Here is a 23,217-nt window from a genome sequence, read left to right as displayed (position 1 = left end):
CTACACAGTGTCAGCCTCTTTGTTCCCCAATCAGGCATCAAGCCACAGCAGGTAGAAACAAGGTTCAGCATGCTAACATCAGCGCGACCTAAGCTGCCTACACAGACATCAATCCTAATGGAAATGTGAATGCATCACGCTTTGGGAAATAAAGGGCTCAAAAAGAGGATACACATCCCTCCAGGAAATCAGAGTATGTGTGTCTTTAAGTATGTAACCACTACTCATAACAGGAAGAACCAGGAAATGATGTCCATCAGAGAGAAAGCTGATAGACACATGAAGGTAAATCCACATAATGGAACAGTGTATCCCATTCTAAAGAATGAACTAGAACAACATGGAAATATTAATGGTTATAGATGAATCATTTCATTAAAATAAAAGGTTCCCAAGTATCAAATTGTTTTTGTACAATCTAAAAGATTGCAATAATCATTAATAACAATAAAAATGAAATATCTATAGGTGCAATAAAACTATCCAAAAAAGGCAAGAAAATGCAGCATGGTGACTACAAAGTATGGTTGAGGGGGCACCATGACACATACAGATTATTATCCCTGGCCATGGTGTTTGTTTCTGGTAGTTTCATGAGTGCTTATTACATTGTTTAAAGCAACTAAATAACAGCAGGCTATGGCACCCAAACACTGGGTGCTGGCACCTTTGGTAGCATCTCAGTCCCACATTAGTATGAGGATACAGAAGAGCCAGGCAATAAATGAAGCTTAGGACCCGGGTCAGGTCACAGTGGGTCCACTGAGGGCATGGACCCACCCAGTGTTTATTTCCCAAGATGCCAAATGTATAATTAGCCCGAACATCCCTATAAGTTGCCATAACTGACACAGTTAGCACTTGACCTGTAGGGCAAGAACTGCCATAGTTGGGAAGAACAAGTGGAAGCCTCTGAAACTGCTCTAAGCTTTAAGCTAAGGAAACAAACAAAAAAGAAACCAGGGTATGGGTGGAATAATAATGAGATTATGCCATGAAACAAATACTGTGGTGAATACAATTCTATGCACCCGAGAGAGGCAGCACAGACATAGAGATAGATAGATGTGTGTATATATGTGTATATAGAGAGAAGAAATCCGAACTAAATGCAGTCACCATGAAACATAGATAGACTGACCTGTTTCCTTCTTTAAAAGCTATATATTTGCAAAGGTCCAGCCTGTGTTTTGACATCTATATCAGTTTTTATTTCATTGGGCCATGCAGTTCATTTGCAGTTGATGACCAGGATTCTACCAGCTTTTTGCTTAAAGATGATTTAAGGACATCTTTCTTCACATTAATTACTGGTGGCTCAGACAGTAAAGACTCTGCCTGCAAGGCGGAAGACCTGGGTTTGATCCCTAGGTTAGGAAGATCCTTTGGAGAAGTGAATGACTACCCACTCCAGTATCTTTGCCTGGAGAATTCCATGGACAGAGGAGCCTGGTGGGCTACGGTCCATGAGGTTGTACTGAGTCAGACATGACTGAGGGGCTAACACTTTCACTTTCTTCACAATACAGTACCACATACACTCTTTTAAATACTATTTATGTTTTTGCCAAAAGCAAATTACAATCCACTTCACCATAATTATCACCCTGACCTCTTCCTCTTTTACAATTAATTTCTTTAGACCTCTGCTACTGACTCCCTTCTATGAATGAAGACAAAATTAGTTCATTTGCATCTCTTACTACTCCCATTCTTCTTCACCTGCAATTTCAATTCTCCAGTCATAGAGGATGGATTATTTTTAGCACAGTGGTTCAGAATAAACTTTCATTTTAATAAGTAGAAAATACAGCAAAAATTCTACAGGTGGTGCCAGGATCACTGAAATCGATCTAACTCAGGCCTTTCTGGATCGCAGGGCACAGAACGGTATTCCTGTCGCTGCTGCTATAAATACGTTTTCCTATAAATGCAGTCCGTGGGTTGGGAATGTGTGCTACCTGGTCACCCACCCTTGCTTGCTCAACAGTGCTTGCTGAGAGTGAAAACTCTGGAATAAATCTAGCAGGTTGGAATCCTGGCCCAATGGTTTCATAGCCACTAAAACCTGCAAAGGTTACTTTACTTAAAGACTCTCTGTGTCTCAGTCTCTTCTGTAAAGCGAGTTAACAATAGTAACCAGGGCTTCCTTGATGGTTCAGTGATAAGGAATATGCCTGCTAATGCAGGAGACACAGGTTCCGTCCCTGATTTGCAAAGATCTCACATGCCACAGAGCACCTAGGCCCGGGTTCTAGAGCCCGAGAGCTGCAAGAACTGAAGCTCACAAGCCCCAGAGCCCGCGCTTCACAACAGGAGAAGCCCCTGCGATAAGAAGCCCGCCCACAAGCCACGGCTAGAGAGCAGCCCCTGCCCGCTGCCAGCTAGAGAAAAGCCCTGGCAGCAAGGAAGACCCAGTACAGCCAAAAATAAATAGATAAAAAACTTTTAAAAAAAAGTGACCAAACTCACAGCACTGTATTATGACTTAATAAGAAAACCTATGCAAAGTGGTTTAAATGTAGCTGAGAGCACATTAAGTGCTCCATAAATATTAGTTTTTATTAATGCTATTTTGGCCCATTACTTACAGGCAGATGCAAACAAAAAAATTACTTATAAAGCAAAATAAAAAGTGCTTATATATTACAAGAGCAGAAAGTAGGTTTGGGTTTAGGAGCCCGGTCTTTCTTATTTAAGGGAGTGAAGTGAAAATGAAAGTCGCACAGTTGTGTCTGATTCTTTGTGACCCCATGGACTGTATAGTCCATGGAATTCTCCAGGCCAGAATACTGGAGTGGGTAGCCTAACCCTTCCTCAGCAGATCTTCCTGATCCAGGAATAGAACCAGGGTCTCCTGCATTGCAGGTGGATTCTTTAAGAGGGAGTTCATTTATATTTTAACTACAGTGCTGCAAATCTCTTTTCAAGAAGATTTAAAAGATGATAGTTTTGTGTTTTTAGATTAATGACCTAAAACATTTCTCAAAATTTACAGTTCTCTTACTTGAATCTCAATTTTTAATATGTAGCGTTCTTTTTGGGAAATAGTCAATGAGCTTATTTATTATTTATTTTAAAGTTAATACACTTTTGGAAATATGAGTAAAAGCAAGTGCTTTTCAGTTCAGCACAGACGTTTATTTTCCACGGTTTATCAAAGCAGAGTTGGAACAACCACTAACGACACTGTGCCAGCAACTTTCATGAGTTTCATGAGTATAAATAAATAAATTTGTTGTCAGAAATCCCAAACAACTAAATGCTGTGGTAATGGAACAAAGCTGAAGAGTCTTCAGAATAAATTGCAAACAACTATTTGACATGTGAAGGGCCATTGAAGGGAAACTTTCCAATATAATGATGCTGTTTTTCTGCCTTCCATTTAAGCCAGGAAAGAATAACTCAAGGAATGTCAGAGAAGGTATAGTCTGGAAGAGGGGATCATGTAAGGACACCTGGTACCTAGTTGTGCTTATCCAAGTGGACTGAAGTTCAAATTAACATTTTTTGTTATATAAAAAAATGTGGACAGTCTTCTGATATACACTTTTGTATTATATTGATGTATTCTACTTTTCTTAATTTAAATCAGATAAATTTAGATGAATAAATCTTTCAAAAGAGTAAATAACTGAAACAACCTTCTTTTTGGATGTGAATAGTTTACTACACAAAAGAATCACTTTGGCCATTTTATGACAGACTTAAGAAGATATCGTAGCCAAACTGGCCCAGGAGAAATGAGACATGACTTTAGTAAATGTAAGAGGTTTTACTGAATCTGGGGTACTAAGTCAGTGATGGAGAAAGATAAGGGATTCTTTTAGACAAACACTCACACACACAGAGAAATATATATTTATATTCCTTCCTCTCTGCTTGGACACTAGCCTACATCTAAATGTGAAAAAATAATCCCACAAGATAATTCTCCTAATGATATGAAACAAAACAAACCTTAATGATAGATATTGACTGACAGGTTTCAAATGTTAAATTAGGAGACGAACGCTCCCTCATCATTTTTTTCATGTTAGTATAAACTATGTATGTTCAAACTCAGAGATTCAGTAGAACAAGCCTTTTGGAGAAGATTTTAGTTAAGAAGATATCTCAAAGCAGAAGACAGTTCTTTCTTTTAAATAGACAGTGAAGCTCCCTGACTTCTGTTTATTGTCACCCTGCCTATTTAACTTACATGCAGAGTACATCATGAAAAATGCTGGGCTGGATAAAGCACAAGCTGGATATGCAGAGTACATCAAGAGAAACACTGGGCTGGATAAAGCACAAGCTGGAATCAAGATTGTCAGAAGAAAGATCAATAACCTCAGATATGCAGATGCTGTTACTGCTGCTAAGTCGCTTCAGTAGTGTCCGACTCTGTGCGACCCCATAGACGGCTGCCCACCAGGCTCCCCTGTCCCTGGGATTCTCCAGGCAAGAATACTGGAGTGGGTTGCCATTTCCTTCTCCAATGCGTGAAAGTGAAGTCGCTTAGTTGTGTCCGACTCTTCAAGACCCCATGGACTGTAGCCTACCAGGCTCCTCTGTCCATGAGATTTCCCAGACAAGAGTATTGGAGTGGGTTGCCATTGTCTTCTCTGATATGTAGATGACATCACCCTTATGGCAGAAAGCAAAGAAGATCTAAAGAGCCTCTTGATGAAAGTGAAAGAAGAGAGTGAAAAAGTTGGCTTAAAATTCAACATTCAGAAAACTAAGATCATGGCCCATCACTTCATGGCAAATAGATGGGGAAACAGTGGAAACAGTGACAGACTTTATTTTGGGGGGCTTCAAAATCAAATCACTGCAGATGGTGACTGCAGTCATGAAATTAAAAGATGCTTGCTCTTTGGAAGAAAAGTTATGACCAACCTAGATAGCATATTAAAAAGCAGAGACATTACTTTGCCAACAAAAGTCCATCTAGTCAAAACTATGGTTTTTCCAGTGGTCATGTATGGATGTGAGAGTTGGACTATAAAAGCTGAGCACAGAAGAATTGATGCTTTTGAACTGTGGTGTTGGAGAAGACTCTTGAGAATCCCTTGGACTGCAAGGAGATCCAACCAGTCTATCCTAAAGGAAATCAGTCCTGAATATTCACTGGAAGGACTGATGTTGAAGCTGAAGCTCCAATACTTTGGCCACCTGATGTGAAGAACTGACTCATTTGAAAAGACCCTGATGCTGGGACAGATTGAAGGTGGGAGAGGAAAGGGATGACAGAGGATAAGATGGTTGGATGGCAATACCGACTCAATGGACGTGAGTTTGAGTGAGTGAACTCCGGGAGTTGGTGATGGACAGGGTGGCCTGGCATGCTGCAGTCCGTGGGTTCGCAAAGAAGTGGACACAGCTGAGCAACTGAACTGAACTGAAAGAGGGACAATGACACAAAAATCTAAAAATGCTGAACTGCACAATGTTTAAGCTCTTAGCCTTTGAATTACAACCAAAGTGAAATAAGATTATTAAGGAAGTTAAAAAAGTCATGTAAAGCAAAAATTTCCATGATGAAGATCACTGGCCTCTTTCCAAATACAATCTCAACTCTGGCCCCATATTTTCTTTTCATTTGGACATTCAACCCAAGTAAAAGAACTTAACTTACTATATACCCTGTTCCCCATCAATCAATGTAGCTTATATCAAGAACTGTTTCAGGCTCTGTATTAAATGAAATTTATCAGCATGAAATAAGACAGAGTTTTTGTCCTCAATGACCTTACTCAAGTGTTGAAGTGAGATGGTCAGTAAACAAGTAACATACAAAATCAATAAGACAATTTCTCAAAGTTATTAAGCTGACTTTGCAATTTCTTGTTAATGCTACCACCATTTTCCTAATCACAGGAAAATGTGATGGAGTCACCTTTCTTATTTCTGAATAGATCTAGTAACTTACAGATTAAAAAAGATTTCTTTGGAGAATTTCACTGCCATATGAACAGAAATGTAAAATGTGCTACAACAGAAATAGGAAGGGCATCCTTTAAAACTAAATCTTTTAGTTCTACTATATTTTAACATTCACTGTAATCCATACAAAAATTAAAATATCTTACCTTCAACATTTGGTTAAAAGTAATTGCTATCATTGTATTTTTATTTAGAATAAACACTAACTTTAAATTCCTGGCAACACTTTTTACATTGATACTATATTAACTGACTATAATTTAAAACCTGTAACTGAGGGTAACAACAGTTTGCAGTCTTTCCAGATACATTACGCCACCAATTACACTAAATAAATTTATGTAAGGAAATACCACTTGTTCTTTTACATAAAGAAACAGTCTAACCCAAAGAAAATGGATAATAGTCACTTTTAAGACCTATCCAAATAAATATGACTTAGACACAAAGTCAAGGCTTCATAAAACCTTTAGTTTTCAAATTCTAATCACCACTTCTTCTAATTCTACTATTCCCCACCAGTCCCAAACATTAAATCATATAATTTTTTTCTGGGCATTGGTTAAATAGATTTGGCTGCCTGGCAGGAAATAAGGAAAGAGACGACTGGGTTCAGGGCTCTGGGTGGTGCCTCCGTTACATCAATAGCCCCCTTTCCTAAAGAACATAGACAAGTGTGAATAAAGAGTTGCACTGTCTCTAGCCAAGCTCTGTCTTGGCTCTACATGTTGTTCTGATGAAATGTGATGTCGAAAATGCTCATTCCGTTTTCAACTAAGAAGTAATACATTGTTGGATGATTAATGGAACTGTCACAGCCACTCTCGTCAGCTGGTGGCTGTACGTTCTCACCTACAATCAAACTCTCTTTTTGTTCCTAAGTCCACCACCCTTGGATCTAGCTTGTATATGACCCTACTAGTAAAAAAGTAAAGGGGGAGGGGTGGTGATAAAAGGTTGAGCAACAGAATCAACCCCAAAAGAGGGGGGAGGAAAATACAGAACATAGCAAGCAAGTAGCGGTCCAACCCAGACGTCCTGCAGATCCCTAGCTCTCTAGTCCAGTTCCTTGTTTATTCATACTCTACTTCTTATCTAGGAAGCAGCTCCTTTTCCTATCTGTTCTCCATCATTATACTCCAGATTTTACTTTCCCACTTTTTTGTTGACAGAGAGGGACACAATTTTTATAACCAAGTAACCGAAACAGAGACATTACTTTGCCAACAAAGGTCCGTCTAGTCAAGGCTATGGTTTTTCCAGTGGTCATGTATGGATGTGAGAGTTGGACTATAATGAAAGCTGAGCGCCAAAGAATTGATGCTTTTGAACTGTGATGTTGAGGAAGACTCTTCAGAGTCCCTTGGGCTGCAAGGAGATCCAACCAGTCCATCCTAAAGGAAATCAGTCCTGAATATTCACTGGAAGGACTGATGCTGAAGCTGAAACTCCAATACTTTAGCCACCTGATGCGAAGTGCTGACTCATCTGAAAAGACCCTGATGCTGGGAAAGATTGAGGGCAGGAGGAGAAGGGGACGACAGAGGATGAGATGGTTGGATGGCATCACCGACTCAGTGGACATGAGTTTGGGTAAACTCCGGGAGTTGGTGATGGACGGGGAGGCCTGGCGTGCTGCGGTTCATGGGGTCGCAAAGAGTTGGACACGACTGAGTGACTGAACTGAACTGAACTGAACAAAAACAATCCCAATACTGCCTTTCGGAAAGGGGAAAAAAACAAAAGACTTAATTATATATACCAGGTATTGAAGGTAAAAGGTCTAAATGAACTTGTGATAATATTATCACCAGAAATAATTATTAATATGTTTGGCACTACTGAATAAAAAAAAATGCTGTCAGTTAATATCCTAGTAGGCATAAGGAATAAGTTCAGATTATTGAATTCTCCATATATATTTTTCCACCTCAGAAAAGTTAGACTGGCAAAAACTCCAAAATAATTTTTTTAAACTCTGAATAGATAAAAACACTTATGTAACAAAATGAGAAATAAATTGATTTAAGTAATAACAGAAAAGACAAACATTATACTTTAATACTACCAGAAGCATTATAATTTCCTAAACCTCTATATTAATTAAAACTACACACACTTAGAAGCTTCCTGAATTTCATAATTTTGATAAAGTTTTCAAAGATACATATAACAAGTGAATTTATTATATTTGAAGAATGCTGATAAAATTTACATTTCAATATTATAGTCCCAAACTCATATTCCAGAAAAGTATTAGTTTTTTTATAGTTTTTTTTTTAAGATCTTTACTTGACTGAGCTATTTTCTAGGAGATTACCTGCTGTGATAATTTCCAAACCCTCCTTGAGTCAATCATGCTTGTCTTTTATTAGATGGTCAGTTACGCACAATATCCAATACAAAACTTAAAAAGTCTTTATTTTCACTCAGTCGTGTCTGACTCTTTGCGACCCCATGGACTGTAGCCTACCAGGCTCCTCTGTCCATGGGATTTTCCAGGCAATAGTACTGGAGTGGACTGCCATTTCCTTTTCCAATAACATATGACAGAGTACCTCTAATATATTGCTTTAATATATTCCACTCAAACTTACCTTTACCTAATGTTAATGTTTGATATAATTTCATAAGTGAAATAGAAAACTAATAAGGAAAAAATAAAAATTGTTTGATTGCTACCATACTCACTACAATATAGAAACTGAGATAAAGCAAATGGAAAACGATACTGGTTCTTTTTTCCAAATGAAACCCATTAAATATACAAACCAACACAAAACTACTCTAAGGTTATTCCTTCACTTTTATATTAAAGTAAATCATTGTAATTGTGAGTAAATTCTCCAAAACTCAAAAAGAAGTCATACTTTTCTCAGATTCAGAGTCAGACATGTCCCTTGAGAGGGAGATACTCACCTTCACATTTCTGAGTAGTTTCACTCTGCTTATGACCAGCAGGACATTTGCATTCAAAAGAGCCCACTGTATTGATACAGTTTCCTCCCTGGCATATCCCAGGAATAGCCTGGCATTCATCAACATCTGTAAGAAGAAAGTATTTTCGATATAGATATCACTAATTTTCAGAATATTTATCTACACATGTGTGTTTTTTTAACGTATAGCAGAAATCCACTCGTTCTCAAAGGAATAGTGTGAGGGTAGTCAGGATCCCTTTGTATGCGTGTATTTTAATTTAGGTAAATGGTATATGTTAAAGGTCTCATTTTGTCTCTTGGTTTTGACTTTTAGAATTTTGTTTCTAAAATCCATCCATATTGGTTTGTAGACAACCAATCCGTTGCTTTGATTTGCTGCAGAAGACTTCCTTTTATTTTTAATTGGAACATCATTGCTTTACAGTGTTGTTTTAGTATCTGCTTGAGCCTCCCTCCCTACTTGCCTCCCCCACTTCACCCCATCCCCCTAGGCTGCTTCTGAGCTCCAAGCTGAGCTCCCTGTGTTACACAGCAGTTCCCCACCAGCTCTTTCACACATGATCATGCATATATGCCAAGGCTGCTTTCTCAATCTGTCCACTCTCCTGGTGATGAATATTCAGCATTCTCTAACTTTTCATCGCCTCAGGAGAACAAACATATAATCTGAAAAGACTCATATCTATTAAAGTAATTTAAGTCTTAGTTTAAAATCTTTGCCTGAAGAAAATTTCAGGTCTAGATGGCTTTGCTGTTAAATTCTTTCAAACATTTAAGAAAGAAACATACACAAAGTCACACAGAAAAGAGAAGAGAGGACACCGCCCAACCCATTTCACTGAGTTGGCATCACCCTGAAGCCAGAGCCAGATGAGGAACTGATATAAGGAGGAAAACAAGAAGAATAACATCTTTTGGGGAAGAGCATACAAAAATTATTAGCCAGTCAACTTTAGCAATATATAAAATATAGAAACCTTTAGCAATATACAAAAGGTTAATATATCATGACTAAGTAAAATGTTTATTCCAGGAATTTAAGGTTTCCACATTCAAACATAAATCAGTTCATCAAACAGATTACGGAAGAGACAACACATGAATATCTCTTGGATGTGAAAAAAGCAACGGCAAAGTTCAACATTCATTCATGATCACTAATAGATTTTTTTAAATCTCAGTAAGCCAGAAACACAAGGGAATGTCCTCCACCTGATAAAGACTCTGTATAAAAAAACTACAGCTAACACATTATAGGAGATTGGGAAAATTTTCTTTATTTAGAGTTTCTGAGTTTTTCACTTCATATCTAAATTCACCTTAATTTCTCTTTGTGTAAAAGGTAATTCAGTATACTGTTATGATGAACATGGTATATAAAAGGGCGTACAATATATAAGCTTATGCAGATTTACATTAGCTATCCAAATCGACAGCCCAACATAACAGATTTATTAATATTATATCTGTATAACAATTGATATACTCATTGTAAGAAACATTAAAGATGCAGAAAAGGAGAATTAAAAGAGATAACCATTGATACATCAGTAGTCTATTCTTTTAGAATTATTCATAGACAAATTCAGAGTGGTGGTCCGTTAATTTAATCAAAATAAGATCACACTATATGTGTTTTGCCTCTTGTATCTTTCCATTAAAATATTTTATTGATACATTTCTATGTCAGTGTATACTGATTTATCCTGTTATTTTTTGGTAAACCCACAAGTTTGGTATACGTTACTGTGTAAACTGGGGCTTCCCCAGTGGCTTAGCAGTAAGGAATCCATCTGCAGTGCAGGAGACTCTGGAGACAAGAGTTTGATCCCTGGGTTGGGAAGATCCCTTAGAAAAGGAAATGACAACCCATTCCAGTATTCGTGCCTGCAAAATCCCACGGACAGAGGAACCTGGCAGGCTACAGTCCACAGGGTTGCAAATGAGTCGGACACAGCTGGGTGCAGCACACAAAATATTGTTATCCTGAGATGAAAATAGGTATCACTGCCTTATTAAAGGATATCTGATCCAAACAAAAAGCAACTAAAATGAATTATATGACAAGAAGTTTATATATGAAGAGTTTAATTTACAACATTTCAAACTGCATTATTTTAAACATGTACTACATTTCTACTCTCATTACAATGTGGTAAAAAAAAATCCATAGAAACCGCTTTTTTCCTGGTAGATAAATCAGAGAAAGAATATTTTGGTATAAAATGAAAAATGAGGCCAAACCTATAAATCCCTTAGTACTGTTCATAAAAACTTTGACTACATATTTAGTAGATTCAGTAATTTTTCAAAGGAAAAAGCATTCTGACTTTACAAGGTTTATTTTGTAATTGCCTGAAAAGTACTTTTCCTAGAAAAAACAAATAGAACTTTTATTTTTTGAAATATCCTACACAGCTATACAGAATTAATTTCTTTTAGGGAGATCATTAATCACTAAAATAAAAAAAAGTTTTAAAGAAATCTTATTGAAATAAGCAACAGGAACCTAGAAGCACACACAAGTGTTCCCTATAAAAACAAAAGAAGCAAGCCTCAGACCTTCAAGTTATGCAAGAGTTTCTGCATCTTCCAAGCTAGCATAAGGAAGCACTAATGTCTGATGGGTTTTCCACTGTACAAATTATACAGATGTGTTTCTGTTCTTCCCTTCAATTCAGGCAGAGGCTTATTATTTCTTTAAATGTTGGAAAACTTCAAATCACATATAAGAATTTTACTGAATAAAATTAAATCTTTTGAAACTTAAACCTTATACAAGCACTTCCGTCTATGTCTACTAAGGTTATAAATAATGTGACAAAGCAATAGTAATTCTAGTTTATGAACTCGGTTATTCTCCAACTTCTCCAAATAAACTTGCCTTAAGAGATAATAAACTGATTTTATTATATAAATTCGTATTAGATGGCATAGTCTTTTTAGCTGACATTAAAATGTGACAAGTATGTGCCAGCACTACAGGCATATAAAAATGGTTCATTTAATTTATATCTGTGGGAACTAAGGACCAACTCCTATTACTGTACTAATAGTGTGTGATTTTTTAACTTGGTCTGTCCCCAAATAAGATTCACTTTTAAAATGTAAGTTATTTCTACACCCTGTAGATATTCATATACAGTACTTATATTTCTACAAAAACAAATGCCAGTCTTTAAGTATAGCAATTGAAAAACAATCCTGTCTCTATCTGGGGCCTAAGACATGTAGGCTGTCTTGGCAACTGTTCAGTGTGGTTTGATTCAGCCAGAATATCTATTCATGCATGCACAAAATTCCAATGCTGAATAAATGATCATCCCAATAAGTAAATATTGGTAACTTACTACCTGTAGGACACTTCAAACTTGAAATAAGTACCCCAATGTTCATCGCAGCACTGTTTGTAATAGCCAGGACATGGAAGCAACCTAGATGTCCATCAGCAGACGAATGGATAAGAAAGCTGTGGTACATATACACAATGGAGTATTACTCAGCCATTAAAAAGAATACATTTGAATCAGTTCTAATGAGGTGGATGAAACTGGAGCCGATTATACAGAGTGAAGTAAGCCAGAAAGAAAAACACCAATACAGTATACTAAAGCATATATATGGAATTCAGAAAGATGGTAATGATAACCCTGTATGTGAGACAGCAAAAGAGACACAGATGTATAGAACAGACTTTTGGACTCTGTGCGAGAGGGAGAGGGTGGGATGATTTGGGAGAATGGCATTGCAGCATGTATACTATCATGTAAGAAACGAATCGCTAGTCTAGGTCCAATACGGGATACAGGATGCTTGGGGCTGGTGCACTGGGATGACCCAGAGAGATGATATGGGGAGGGCGGTGGGAGGGGGGTTCAGGGTTGGGAACTCATGTACACCTGTGGTGGATTCATGTCAATGTATGGCAAAACCAATATAGTACTGTAAAGTAAGTAAATAAATAAATTAATTTAAAAAAATAATTATATATTCTTTTTCATATTATATATATTATATATCTGTATAACTGAATTACTTTGCTGTGTACCAGAAACTATACAACATTATAAATCAACTATACTTTAATGAAAATTAAAAAAAATTTTTTAATAAAAATTATTGGCATTGGAAAAAAAAAAACCAGAGCATGATTCTGTCTCAATCTTCTTTCTCTCAACACATGTCATCATTGTTTATCCCAATGTCAAAATCAGAAACCTAAGAGAGAAACTGGGCATCCTCTCACTTGTCACACTTCTTCCCATCAGTACCAAGTGCTTGCTTCCCAAATAGATCTCAAATCTTGGCTCTCTGCCTCTACTCTGGTCTCAAGCTTCATCATATATCACCTGTACTGTCACAGGCAACTTCTGAGATTTTTTTTTCTTCCACTCTGGTCCCCCTAGAGTTGATTCTTTGCAGAGCCCCTAAAATACTTCTATTTACAAAAATATGTATCAAAGCCAGAAGTCTGTAGACCCTGCCACACTGTTTTCTGGTCTATGAGTTGCTTGAGAGAAGTTTGAGACCCGTTAGGGTATTCCCTTTAAAAAAGATACTTGCTTATTTCTGTCTTATTATGCCCACAGAATTCTCCTTTATCTTCTCTTTCTTAGTGAACTGCTATACCTACCTTCCAAACTGCAAACTGAAACTTCTATTTTAGAAAATTTTTCTTTTGTTTCCAGTTCATTGCTTTAGCTTTCTTTACCACCTTTCTGCTTCTTTACAATCATTATTTATCGTCCTCTGACATTTCACTTTGTGATTTCCTCAAGCTTATCAACCTTTGTCATGATTTTTTTCAGGTTTATGTTAAATCTGTATGTGTATATGTAATATCTGCCTTTCATTAGGTAAAGTTTTTATTCCTTCAGTTTCTTTCTTGAGTATGTTCAGTATGCACTATGAATCTCTGATTGTCTTTACTGAACTCTTAGAGTGCTTCTTCGACCATCTGTTAAGAGTAGAAACACATTATTTTTCATTTCCATGAGATAAAAGAGTACACGAAATTTGTGTTCATTTAGATAATTCTTCCATGAAGCATGTTCTTCTATCTTTTCCAAATGTTCTTTCTCTATTTTTTTCAGTTTTTACATGTAAGCCTTTACTCTTTAGTACTCATCTTTAAATGGAGTCATTCTCTGCTGAAAAAAAGAGTAGAGAGTGCTAAGAAGAATCAGGTTGATTTGAAAACTTCTACAAGAAATATTGCCTGCAGCAGCTTCTTATCAAACTCTCTGGACTTTCTTTAAAATTTTAAGTTTACACTATCTGAAAATCTCAAAGACCCAAAGTCAAGTATTAATCTTAAATAAAATCTCCTAATTAGAGTGAACATGTAAGTCAGTAAAGATTTAAAAATAACTTAATTGTAAAATAATAATAATACAACATATGCAAGTGACAGTTCATGACATATTTATTTGAAGTTTACAAATATTCTTGAAAAACAGTTTAATGTCACTTTTTTATGCCTTTAATTCACTCCTTTTATGCTGCTGCTGCTAAGTCACTTCAGTCGTGTCCGACTCTGTGTGACCCCATAGACGGAAGCCCACCAGAGTCCCCCATGCTAGCTAGCTTAAATTTCAAGGCCTAAGTGAGGCAACTTTGGTTCCTTTGTGTTTAATAAAATGAAGAATATACAAGCCTAAATGTAGATTAGACTCAGGCTTATGGACTAGAACTGAAATGCTCTCAACACGGAAGGAGTCAAGAATCATTATGACTGACCTCATAACACCCTAGGAAGGGGTTTCTTCTGACACTGCTTATTTAAGTCCAGAAAGTCATGACAGCAAGAGTGAAAAGTAAAAAAGAAAATTACTAGTTTCCTCACAGCTTAATGTTTTTTTAAATATCATTTTAATTTCATATTGGATCTCACTTTTCACAGTTATTTTTTTGATTATAAGATCCCTTTCATTCCCTCCTAGGCTACAGATAAAGTAATTCACTAATTGCATCAGTTACAGGATAGCATTACATTTAGAACTTCAGCAATGTCCTCTCTTGGTTAATATAAACCATATTTTAAAACCAACATTAAGCTATTTACTGTTATCTACACAGCTAAATGTTTTCAACTCCACAAAAATTTTCAACTTCCCCTTTAAAAAGATCACTATTACAAAAAAGTATGACATGTATCATGTTTTATTGTCTTATTGTTTCCCATTCTATTACCTTCCAAATTAATTTGGCAGAGTATTCGGGAAACAGTCTAGGAATTTAAAGGGGAAAATGAAATCACAGTAAGATGTAGTCTTAAAATAGCCTGAACTGAAGATTAGTGTTTAATTGAGAGCCTTCTGACGATGCCATGATTTTGAAATAAAGCAGAACTTGTTTTTCCAGACATTTTAACCATGTGGCAAATTTCATTTTGCTCCTGTAGCTGTATTAATCCATTATATTTTTAGGCAAATGGAGCCCAAAACTTATCTTTGCTGCATAAACAAAATCAAACAAATAAGCTTTCAGACATTACTCAATCCTGAAGGACATTCAGGAAGTTTGAGATCAGATGACACGTTTTCCATAATTGTGTTCAGAAAAACTAGGCCTCTTTGACAAAATATCAATGTAAAAAAGTCTAACTACAAATACAAAAGATGAGGAGAGTCAGTAATTTGTGATTTTTTTTTTTGGTAGAAATTAAGGGCTTTTTTCAACCAGGACTATTTCTATGAAACAGTGGTTTTCGAGAATATTTTAATATAAATTCCATTTATTAATTCAAAAGATATTTACTGAGTATCTACTGAGTGTTAGACACTATTCTAAATGCCTCAGAAACATTAATGAATGTAACAGATTTTTGCCGAAATGGAGCTTACATTCAAGTTGGGAAAGAGTAAAAGCAAGAAGGGGCTTAACCTGATAGCTCAGAAGGTAAAGAATCTGCCTGCAATGTAGAAGACACAGGTTTGATCCCTGGGTCAGGAACATGCCCTGGAGAAGGGAGTAACAACCACTCCAGTATTCTTGCCTGCAGAATTCCCTGGACAGAGGAGCCTGGTGGGCTACAAGCCATGGGGTCGCAAAGAGTCGGACACGGCTGAGCAACTAACACCTTCACGTTCATTTGCAAAAGCAATAAAGGCAATAAACAGGCAAGTGCATCAGAAGGTGAAAAGTGCCAGAGAATAAACAAAAGTTTTTACTCTAGCAAATCCAGTCAGTGTTAAGCTAGTAGATCTATACAGTATTTTATCTTTAATAGTAATCTGTTAAGTTATATACGTTATACAGTAATCTATATCTAATCTAGGAATTCTATGTAGTACAGTAAATAAATACTATATACTATGTATTAATAGCATAGTATATATTCTGTAGAAAGAAATGTTGCTTTATCAGGAACTCTATATAGTCATGCCATTAGTCATATCAATGATTTAGAATTTTATATCCACAGTAAACAACAGACTAAAAATTATATTTAACTTGATTTTCATATTTGTGGTGGTTGGTACTAATCCAAGAGACAAAACATTCACAAAACCATTCTAAGGCCACAGCTGACAAGGCTTTTACATGCACTTAAATATAAAGCTGATAATTTGCTGGGTTATATGGTCACTCTTGGGGCTTCCTAGGTGGCAGAGTGGTAAAGAATCCGCCTGTCAATACAGGAGACCCAAGAGATGCAGGTGTAATTCCTGGGTCCGGAAGACTCCCTGGAGGAGGAAATGGCAACCACTTGCGAAATCTCATGGACAGAGAAGCTTGGCGGGCTACAGTTCATGGGGTCGCAAAAAAGTCAGAGAAGACTTAAAGACTAAACAACAACAACAGGGTCATCCCTTGGGTGTCCCTATAGTTCTGATTTGAAAAGAGTTCAGATGCAGACCATTTTTAAAACTACGTTTTATAAGACTACAAAACTAAGAAAAATCTGTGGAGGCCACTGTCAGAAATATACTTACCAAATTATGCAGAGCACTCAGATTTTATAATTCGATGGACTGAGGTTACGTCCAGGCTCCTGAATCTACCAATTCTCATTTTGGGTTTGGACGGACACTGGCCTGGCTTTCCGCAATATACCATTTACATAGGCTGGATAAACAACCTCTCTACCTCTGACGCTGGTTCAGTTCAGTTCAGTTCAGTTCAGTCGCTCAGTCGTGTCCAACTCTTTGCGACCCCATGAACCACAGCACGTCAGGCTTCCCTGTCCATCACCAACTCCTGGAGTCCACCCAAACCCATGTCCATTGAGTCAGTGATGCCATCCAACCATCTCATCCTCTGTCGTCCCCTTCTCCTCCTGCCCTCAATCTTTCCCAGCATCAGGGTCTTTTCAAACGAGTCAGCACTTCGCATCAGGTGGCCAAAGTATTGGAGTTTCAGCTTTAACATCAGTCCTTCCAATGAATACTCAGGACTGATCTCCTTTAGAATGGACTGGTTGGATCTCCTTGCAGTCCAAGGGACTCTCAAGAGTCTTCTTCAACACCACAGTTCAAAAGCATCAATTCTTCAGAGCCAGCTTTCTTTATAGTCCAACTCTCACATCCATACTTGACCACAGGAAAAACCATAGCCTTGACTAGACGGACCTTTGTTGGCAAAGTAATGTTTCTGCTTTTTAATATGCTGTCTAGGTTGGTCATAACTTTCCTTCCAAGGAGTAAGTGTCTTTTAATTTCATGGCTGCAATCACCATCTGCAGTGATTTTGAAGCCCAGAAAAATAAACTCACCCACTGTTTCCACTGTTTCCCCATCTATTTCCCATGAAGTGATGGGACCGGATGCCATGATCTTAGTTTTCTGAATGTTGAGCTTTAAGCCAACTTTTTCGCTTTCCTCTTTCACTTTCATCAAGAGACTCTTTAGTTCCTCTACACTTTCTGCCATAAGGGTGGTGTCATTTGCATATCTGAGGTGATTGATATTTCTCCTGGCAATCTTGATCCCAGCTTGTTCGTCCTCCAGCCCAGCGTTTCTCATGATGTACTCTGCATATAAGTTAAATAAGCAGGGTGACAATATACAGTCTTGACAGACTCCTTTTCCTATTTGGAACCAGTCTGTTCTATGTCTAGTTCTAACTGATGCTTCCTGACCTGCATACAGATTTCTCAAGAGGCAGGTCAGGTGGTCTGGTATTCCCATCTCTTTTAGAATTTTCCACAGTTTATTGTGATCCACACAGTCAAAGGCTTTGGCATAGTTAATAAAGCAGAAATAGATGTTTTTCAGGAACTCTCCTGCTTTTTCCATGATCCAGCGGATGTTGGCAATTTGATCTCTGGTTCCTCTGCCTTTTCTAAAACCAGCTTGAACATCTGGAAGTTCAGAGTTCATGTATTGCTGGAGAATTTTGAGCATTACTTTACTAGCGTGTGAGATGAGTGCAACTGTGCAGTAGTTTGAGCACTCTTTGGCATCGCCTTTCTTTGGGATTGGAATGAAAATGGACCTTTTCCAGTCCTGTGGCCACTGCTGAGTTTTCCAAATTTGCTGGCATATTGAGTGCAGCACTTTCACAGCATCATCTTTCAGGATTTGAAACAGCTCAACTGGAATTCCATCACCTCCACTAGCTTTGTTCATAGTGATGCTTCCTAAGGCCTACTTGACTTCACATTCCAGGATGTCTGGCTCTAGGTGAGTGATCACAACATCATGATTATCTGGGTCATCAAGATCTTTTTTGTACAGTTCTTCTGTGTATTCTTGCCACCTCTTCTTAATATTTTCTGCTTCTGTTAGGTCCATACCATTTCTGTCCTTTATCGAGCCCATCTTTGCATGAAATGTTCCCTTGGTATAGCTAATTTTCTTGACGAAATCTCTAGTCTTTGCCATTCTATTGTTTTCCTCTATTTCTTTGCATTGATCACTGAGGAAGGTTTTCTTATCTTTCCTTGCTATTCTTTGGAAATCTGCATTCAAATGAGTATATCTTTCCTTTTCTCCTTTGCTTTTTGATTCCCTTCTTTTCACAGCTATTTGTAAGGCCTCCTCAGACAGCCTTTTTGCTTTTTTGCATTTCTTTTTCTTGGGGATGGTCTTGATTCCTGTCTCCTGTACAATGTCATGAACCTCCGTCCACAGTTCATCAGGCACTCTGTTTATCAGATCTAGTCCCTTAAATCTATTTCTCACTTCCACTGTATAGTCATAAGGGATTTGATTTAAGTCATACCTGAATGGTCTAGTGGTTTTCTCCACTTTCTTCAATTTCAATCTGAATTTGGCAATAAGGAGTTCATGATCTGAGCCACAGTCAGCTCCCAGTCTTGTTTTTGCTGACTGTATAGAGCTTCTCCAACTTTGGCTGTTGACACTGGTTACTAACATCAATTTGAAAGATTTCACATCTAACTTTGTATATGATTTCATTGTAACAAAGTCTAACTAACTCCCATGTCTTATAATGAATAACATCATTTCTCTGAATAATACAAAAATACTTTCCACTTTCCTTTCACCCTACTACCACTTAAAAGCTCATTACAGCACCTTGTTCCAAGCTTTAAAAATGCACTTAATCCATATATCAGAGAAGTTGTTAAGAAGACTAAGAATCATGGTGGCTGAAAATTAATTATTCAATATGTATATGACAATTTCCACTATTTGGGTTAAAGCTGATAGTTGTAGCATCCTCAGGGCCCAGATCTAGCCCTGATACATATACGTCAGGATGTGGTTGGGAAGATTGCCTGGAGACAAGCTTGTAACCGACTGATTAATAAGCTCAGAAGTAACTGCAGTCATGGTTGGGGTTACTGCTTTGTCTCTGAAGACTCTGTTGATAATCTTAGATGGCTCACTTTTTCCCTGTCACCTGAGTTCAGGTTCTCATATCTTTAATGAGATGGGAAAGATAGAAAAAATGTGTCCCCCAGGTATTTACACATGCATAGTTTGAGGGGCTATAGTAGGGAACATGTAACGCCATCTGGATGAAGACATGGAATGGCTTATCTTCTGATTGTCTTAAATATTTTTTAAATTTCCCCCAATTTTTCATATCTCTCTTCCCCCTCTCTGTCAGTTAACAATAATTTGCTAAGTGGCCAGAAGATAAACCATCTGTAGTCAGGCGCCCCATCGTCAGAGATGATAAGGCCCCTCATAGAAACAGCTTTGGGTTAAAGGCTCCCATCCACCGAGGCAGATCCCCCAGTGCAGTGAAAGGACCCCAGACAACTGGGTGGGTGATTCGGTGCACACGGGCTGAAGGCTCACTCACCTTGGCAAGCTCCAGTGCGTATGTTGGGGATGAAGCCCCGTCGGCAGGGCTGAGGCTGGGCCGGACACATCTCACAAGGGTGGCCCCAGGCCCGTCCAATGGTGGCACAGCACAGGGTCTTCGTACACACAATGCCTGTAAGCTGCCCCTGGCACATCTGGTTGTTGACCTGAGTGAAACACGGACCTGTCCTGTAATCTGGAATGTGAAAGAAGGCAGAGAGACAGGTTTTATAGCCACATACCAATCTCAAAACCAGCACCTCCAAATACATAAAATGAGACTTTCTTCCAATCAAAATGCTGAATGACAAAAGGCCAGAGAATTCCATCGTGAAAACTCAGAATTTGTCGATAATAAGAAGTGCCTTACAAGACTTCAATGTATTCTGTCCTAGACATTGTAAATAGGTGGCTCAAGGGCTGTGTCTGGGACACAGATGTGTTTTCTTGGCCCATCTAATGTTTTAAAATGAGTAGCCAACATTGTAAATTGGGAAATTTCACATGAAATTTATATTTCTGGCTTCTCTTAAACAGTTGGATGTCCTGGCCATGCTAGGCCTGTCACGTTGCATGGCAGTGGTGAAGAGTCCCTTCTAGGGCACCACAGCCCAGCCACCCAGCCCACTCCACTCACTGGGTTTCATTACCTGTGGCCTGATGGCACCTGCTTTAAGGACTCCTTTGTACCTGTCAATATTCTGAAGTCCCGAAAAAAGTTCAGAAAATCAAAGCAGAACCAAAGAAGACACACCCTTCCATACTGTATATATTTAGGCGGTCTAGATTGATTATAAGCATTTAGTACTAACAGTTTGGTTTCTGTTTCCTTATCAGTCTGTTTAGTTCTCTGTGTAGCTCACCTAGAAAGATGGTACTAATGAGGCCCATGATCATGGATTCTTTCCAAGTTAATATTATATGATCTCTGATTTCTAGAAGATGCTTGTACCATTGTCCAGCTCTCTTACATGATAATAAAAACTTTAGTAAATGTATGTCACATATGATCTATAGGCAAGCTCTTCTATGAATATTCAGTTCAGTCGCTCAGTTGTGTCCGACTCTTTGCGACCCCATGAATTGCAGCACGCCAGGCCTCCCTGTCCACCACCAACTCCCGGAGTTCACTCAGACTCACGTCCATCGAGTCAGTGATGCCATCCAGCCATCTCATCCTCGGTCGTTCCTTTCTCCTCCTGCCCCCAATCCCTCCCAGCATCAGAGTCTTTTCCAATGAGTCAACTCTTCGCATGAGGTGGCCAAAGTACTGGAGTTTCAGCTTTAGCATCATTCCTTCCAAAGAAATCCCAGGGCTGATCTCCTTCAGAATGGACTGGTTGGATCTCCTTGCAGTCCAAAGGACTCTCAAGAGTCTTCTCCAACACCACAGTTCAAAAGCATCAATTCTTTGGCGTTCAGCTTTCTTCACAGTCCAACTCTCACATCCATACATGACCACAGGAAAAACCATAGCCTTGACTAGACGGACCTTAGTTGGCAAGTAATGTCTCTGCTTTTCAATATGCTATCTAGGTTGGTCATAACTTTTCTTCCAAGGAGTAAGTGTCTTTTAATTTCATGGCTGCAATCACCATCTGCAGTGATTCTGGAGCCCAAAACATAAAGTCTGACACTGTTTCCACTGTTTTCCCATCTATTTCCCATGAAGTGATGGGATCAGATGCCATGATCTTCGTTTTCTGAATGTTGACCTTTAAGCCAACTTTTTCACTCTTCTCTTTCACTTTCATCAAGAGGCTCTTTAGTTCTTCTTCACTTTCTGCCATAAGGGTGGTGTCATCTGCATATCTGAGGTTATTGATATTTCTCCCAGAAATCTTGATTCCAGCTTGTGCTTCTTCCAGCCCAGCATTTCTCATGATGTACTCTGCATATAAGTTAAATAAGCAGGGTGACAATACACAGCCTTCACGTACTCCTTTTCCTATTTGGAATCAGTCTGTTGTTTCATGTCCAGTTCTAACTGTTGCTTCCTGACCTGCATATAGGTCTCTCAAGAGGCAGGTCAGGTGGTCTGGTATTACAATCTCTTTTAGAATTTTCCACAGTTTATTGTGATCCACACAGTCAAAGGCTTTGGCATAGTTAATAAAGCAGAAATAGATGTTTTCCTGGAACTCTCCTGCTTTTTTGATGATCGAGCGGATGTTGGCAATTCTGGTTCCTCTGCCTTTTCTAAAACCAGCTTGAACATCTGGAAGTTCAAAGTTCACGTATTGCTGGAGAATTTTGAGCATTACTTTACTAGCGTGTGAGATGAGTGCAATTGTGCAGTAGTTTGAGCACTCTTTGGCATCGCCTTTCTTTGGGATTGGAATGAAAACGGACCTTTTCCAGTCCTGTGGCCACTGCTGAGTTTTCCAAATTTGCTGGCATATTGAGTGCAGCACTTTCACAGCATCATCTTTCAGGATTTGAAATAGCTCAACTGGAATTCCATCACCTCCACTAGCTTTGTTTGTAGTGATGCTTTCTAAGGCCCACTTGACTTCACATTCCAGGATGTCTGGCTCTAGACGAGTGATCACACCATCGTGATTATCTGGGTTTTGAAGATCTTTCTTGTACAGTTCTTCTGTGTATTCTTACCACCTCTTCTTAATATCATCTGCTTCTGTTAGGTCCATACCATTTCTGTCCTTTATCGAGCCCATCTTTGCATGAAATGTTCCCTTGGTATTGCTAATTTTCTTGACGAAATCTCTAGTCTTTCCCATTCTATTGTTTTCCTCTATTTCTTTGTATTGATCGCCGAAGAAGGCTTTCTTATCTCTTCTTGCTATTCTTTGGAACTCTGCATTCAGATGCTTATATCTTTCCTTTTCTCCTTTGCTTTTCGCTTCTCTGTGAATATTAAGGATAGTCTATTATGACCCTTGTGTCTCAAGTGGTTCATGGGCTAGCAACACATGCATCACTCGAGAATTGGTTAGAGATAAACTCAGCTGTTATCCCAGACTCACTGAACTAGAATATGCATTTCCCAAGATATTTTAGGAGATCCACTGTTGCTATTGTTTTAATCGCTCAGCTGTGTCTGACTCTTCGCCACCCCATGGACTGATAGCCCGCCAGGCTCCTCTGTCTGTTGGGATTCT

The 23,217-nt window shown here is 38.3% G+C and overlaps 1 protein-coding gene across 1 annotated transcript in view; it reads right to left on the bottom strand.

Annotated features, from left to right (window-relative positions):
- The window catches only part of FBN2 (fibrillin 2), a 224,214-nt gene that overhangs the window by 143,045 nt on the left and 57,952 nt on the right, over positions 1-23,217 (bottom strand). Inside the window, exons 6-7 of the mRNA XM_068981357.1 lie at positions 20,094-20,291; positions 8,851-8,976 (exon numbers count right to left, since the gene is read on the bottom strand). Coding sequence (XP_068837458.1) covers positions 8,851-8,976; positions 20,094-20,291 — 324 coding nt within the window. The remainder of the gene's footprint in view (positions 1-8,850; positions 8,977-20,093; positions 20,292-23,217) is intronic.

This window comes from Capricornis sumatraensis, chromosome 9 (genome assembly GCF_032405125.1).
Source record: "Capricornis sumatraensis isolate serow.1 chromosome 9, serow.2, whole genome shotgun sequence".
Taxonomy (NCBI): domain Eukaryota; kingdom Metazoa; phylum Chordata; class Mammalia; order Artiodactyla; family Bovidae; genus Capricornis; species Capricornis sumatraensis.
This window is presented reverse-complemented; position numbering and strand designations above follow the sequence as displayed.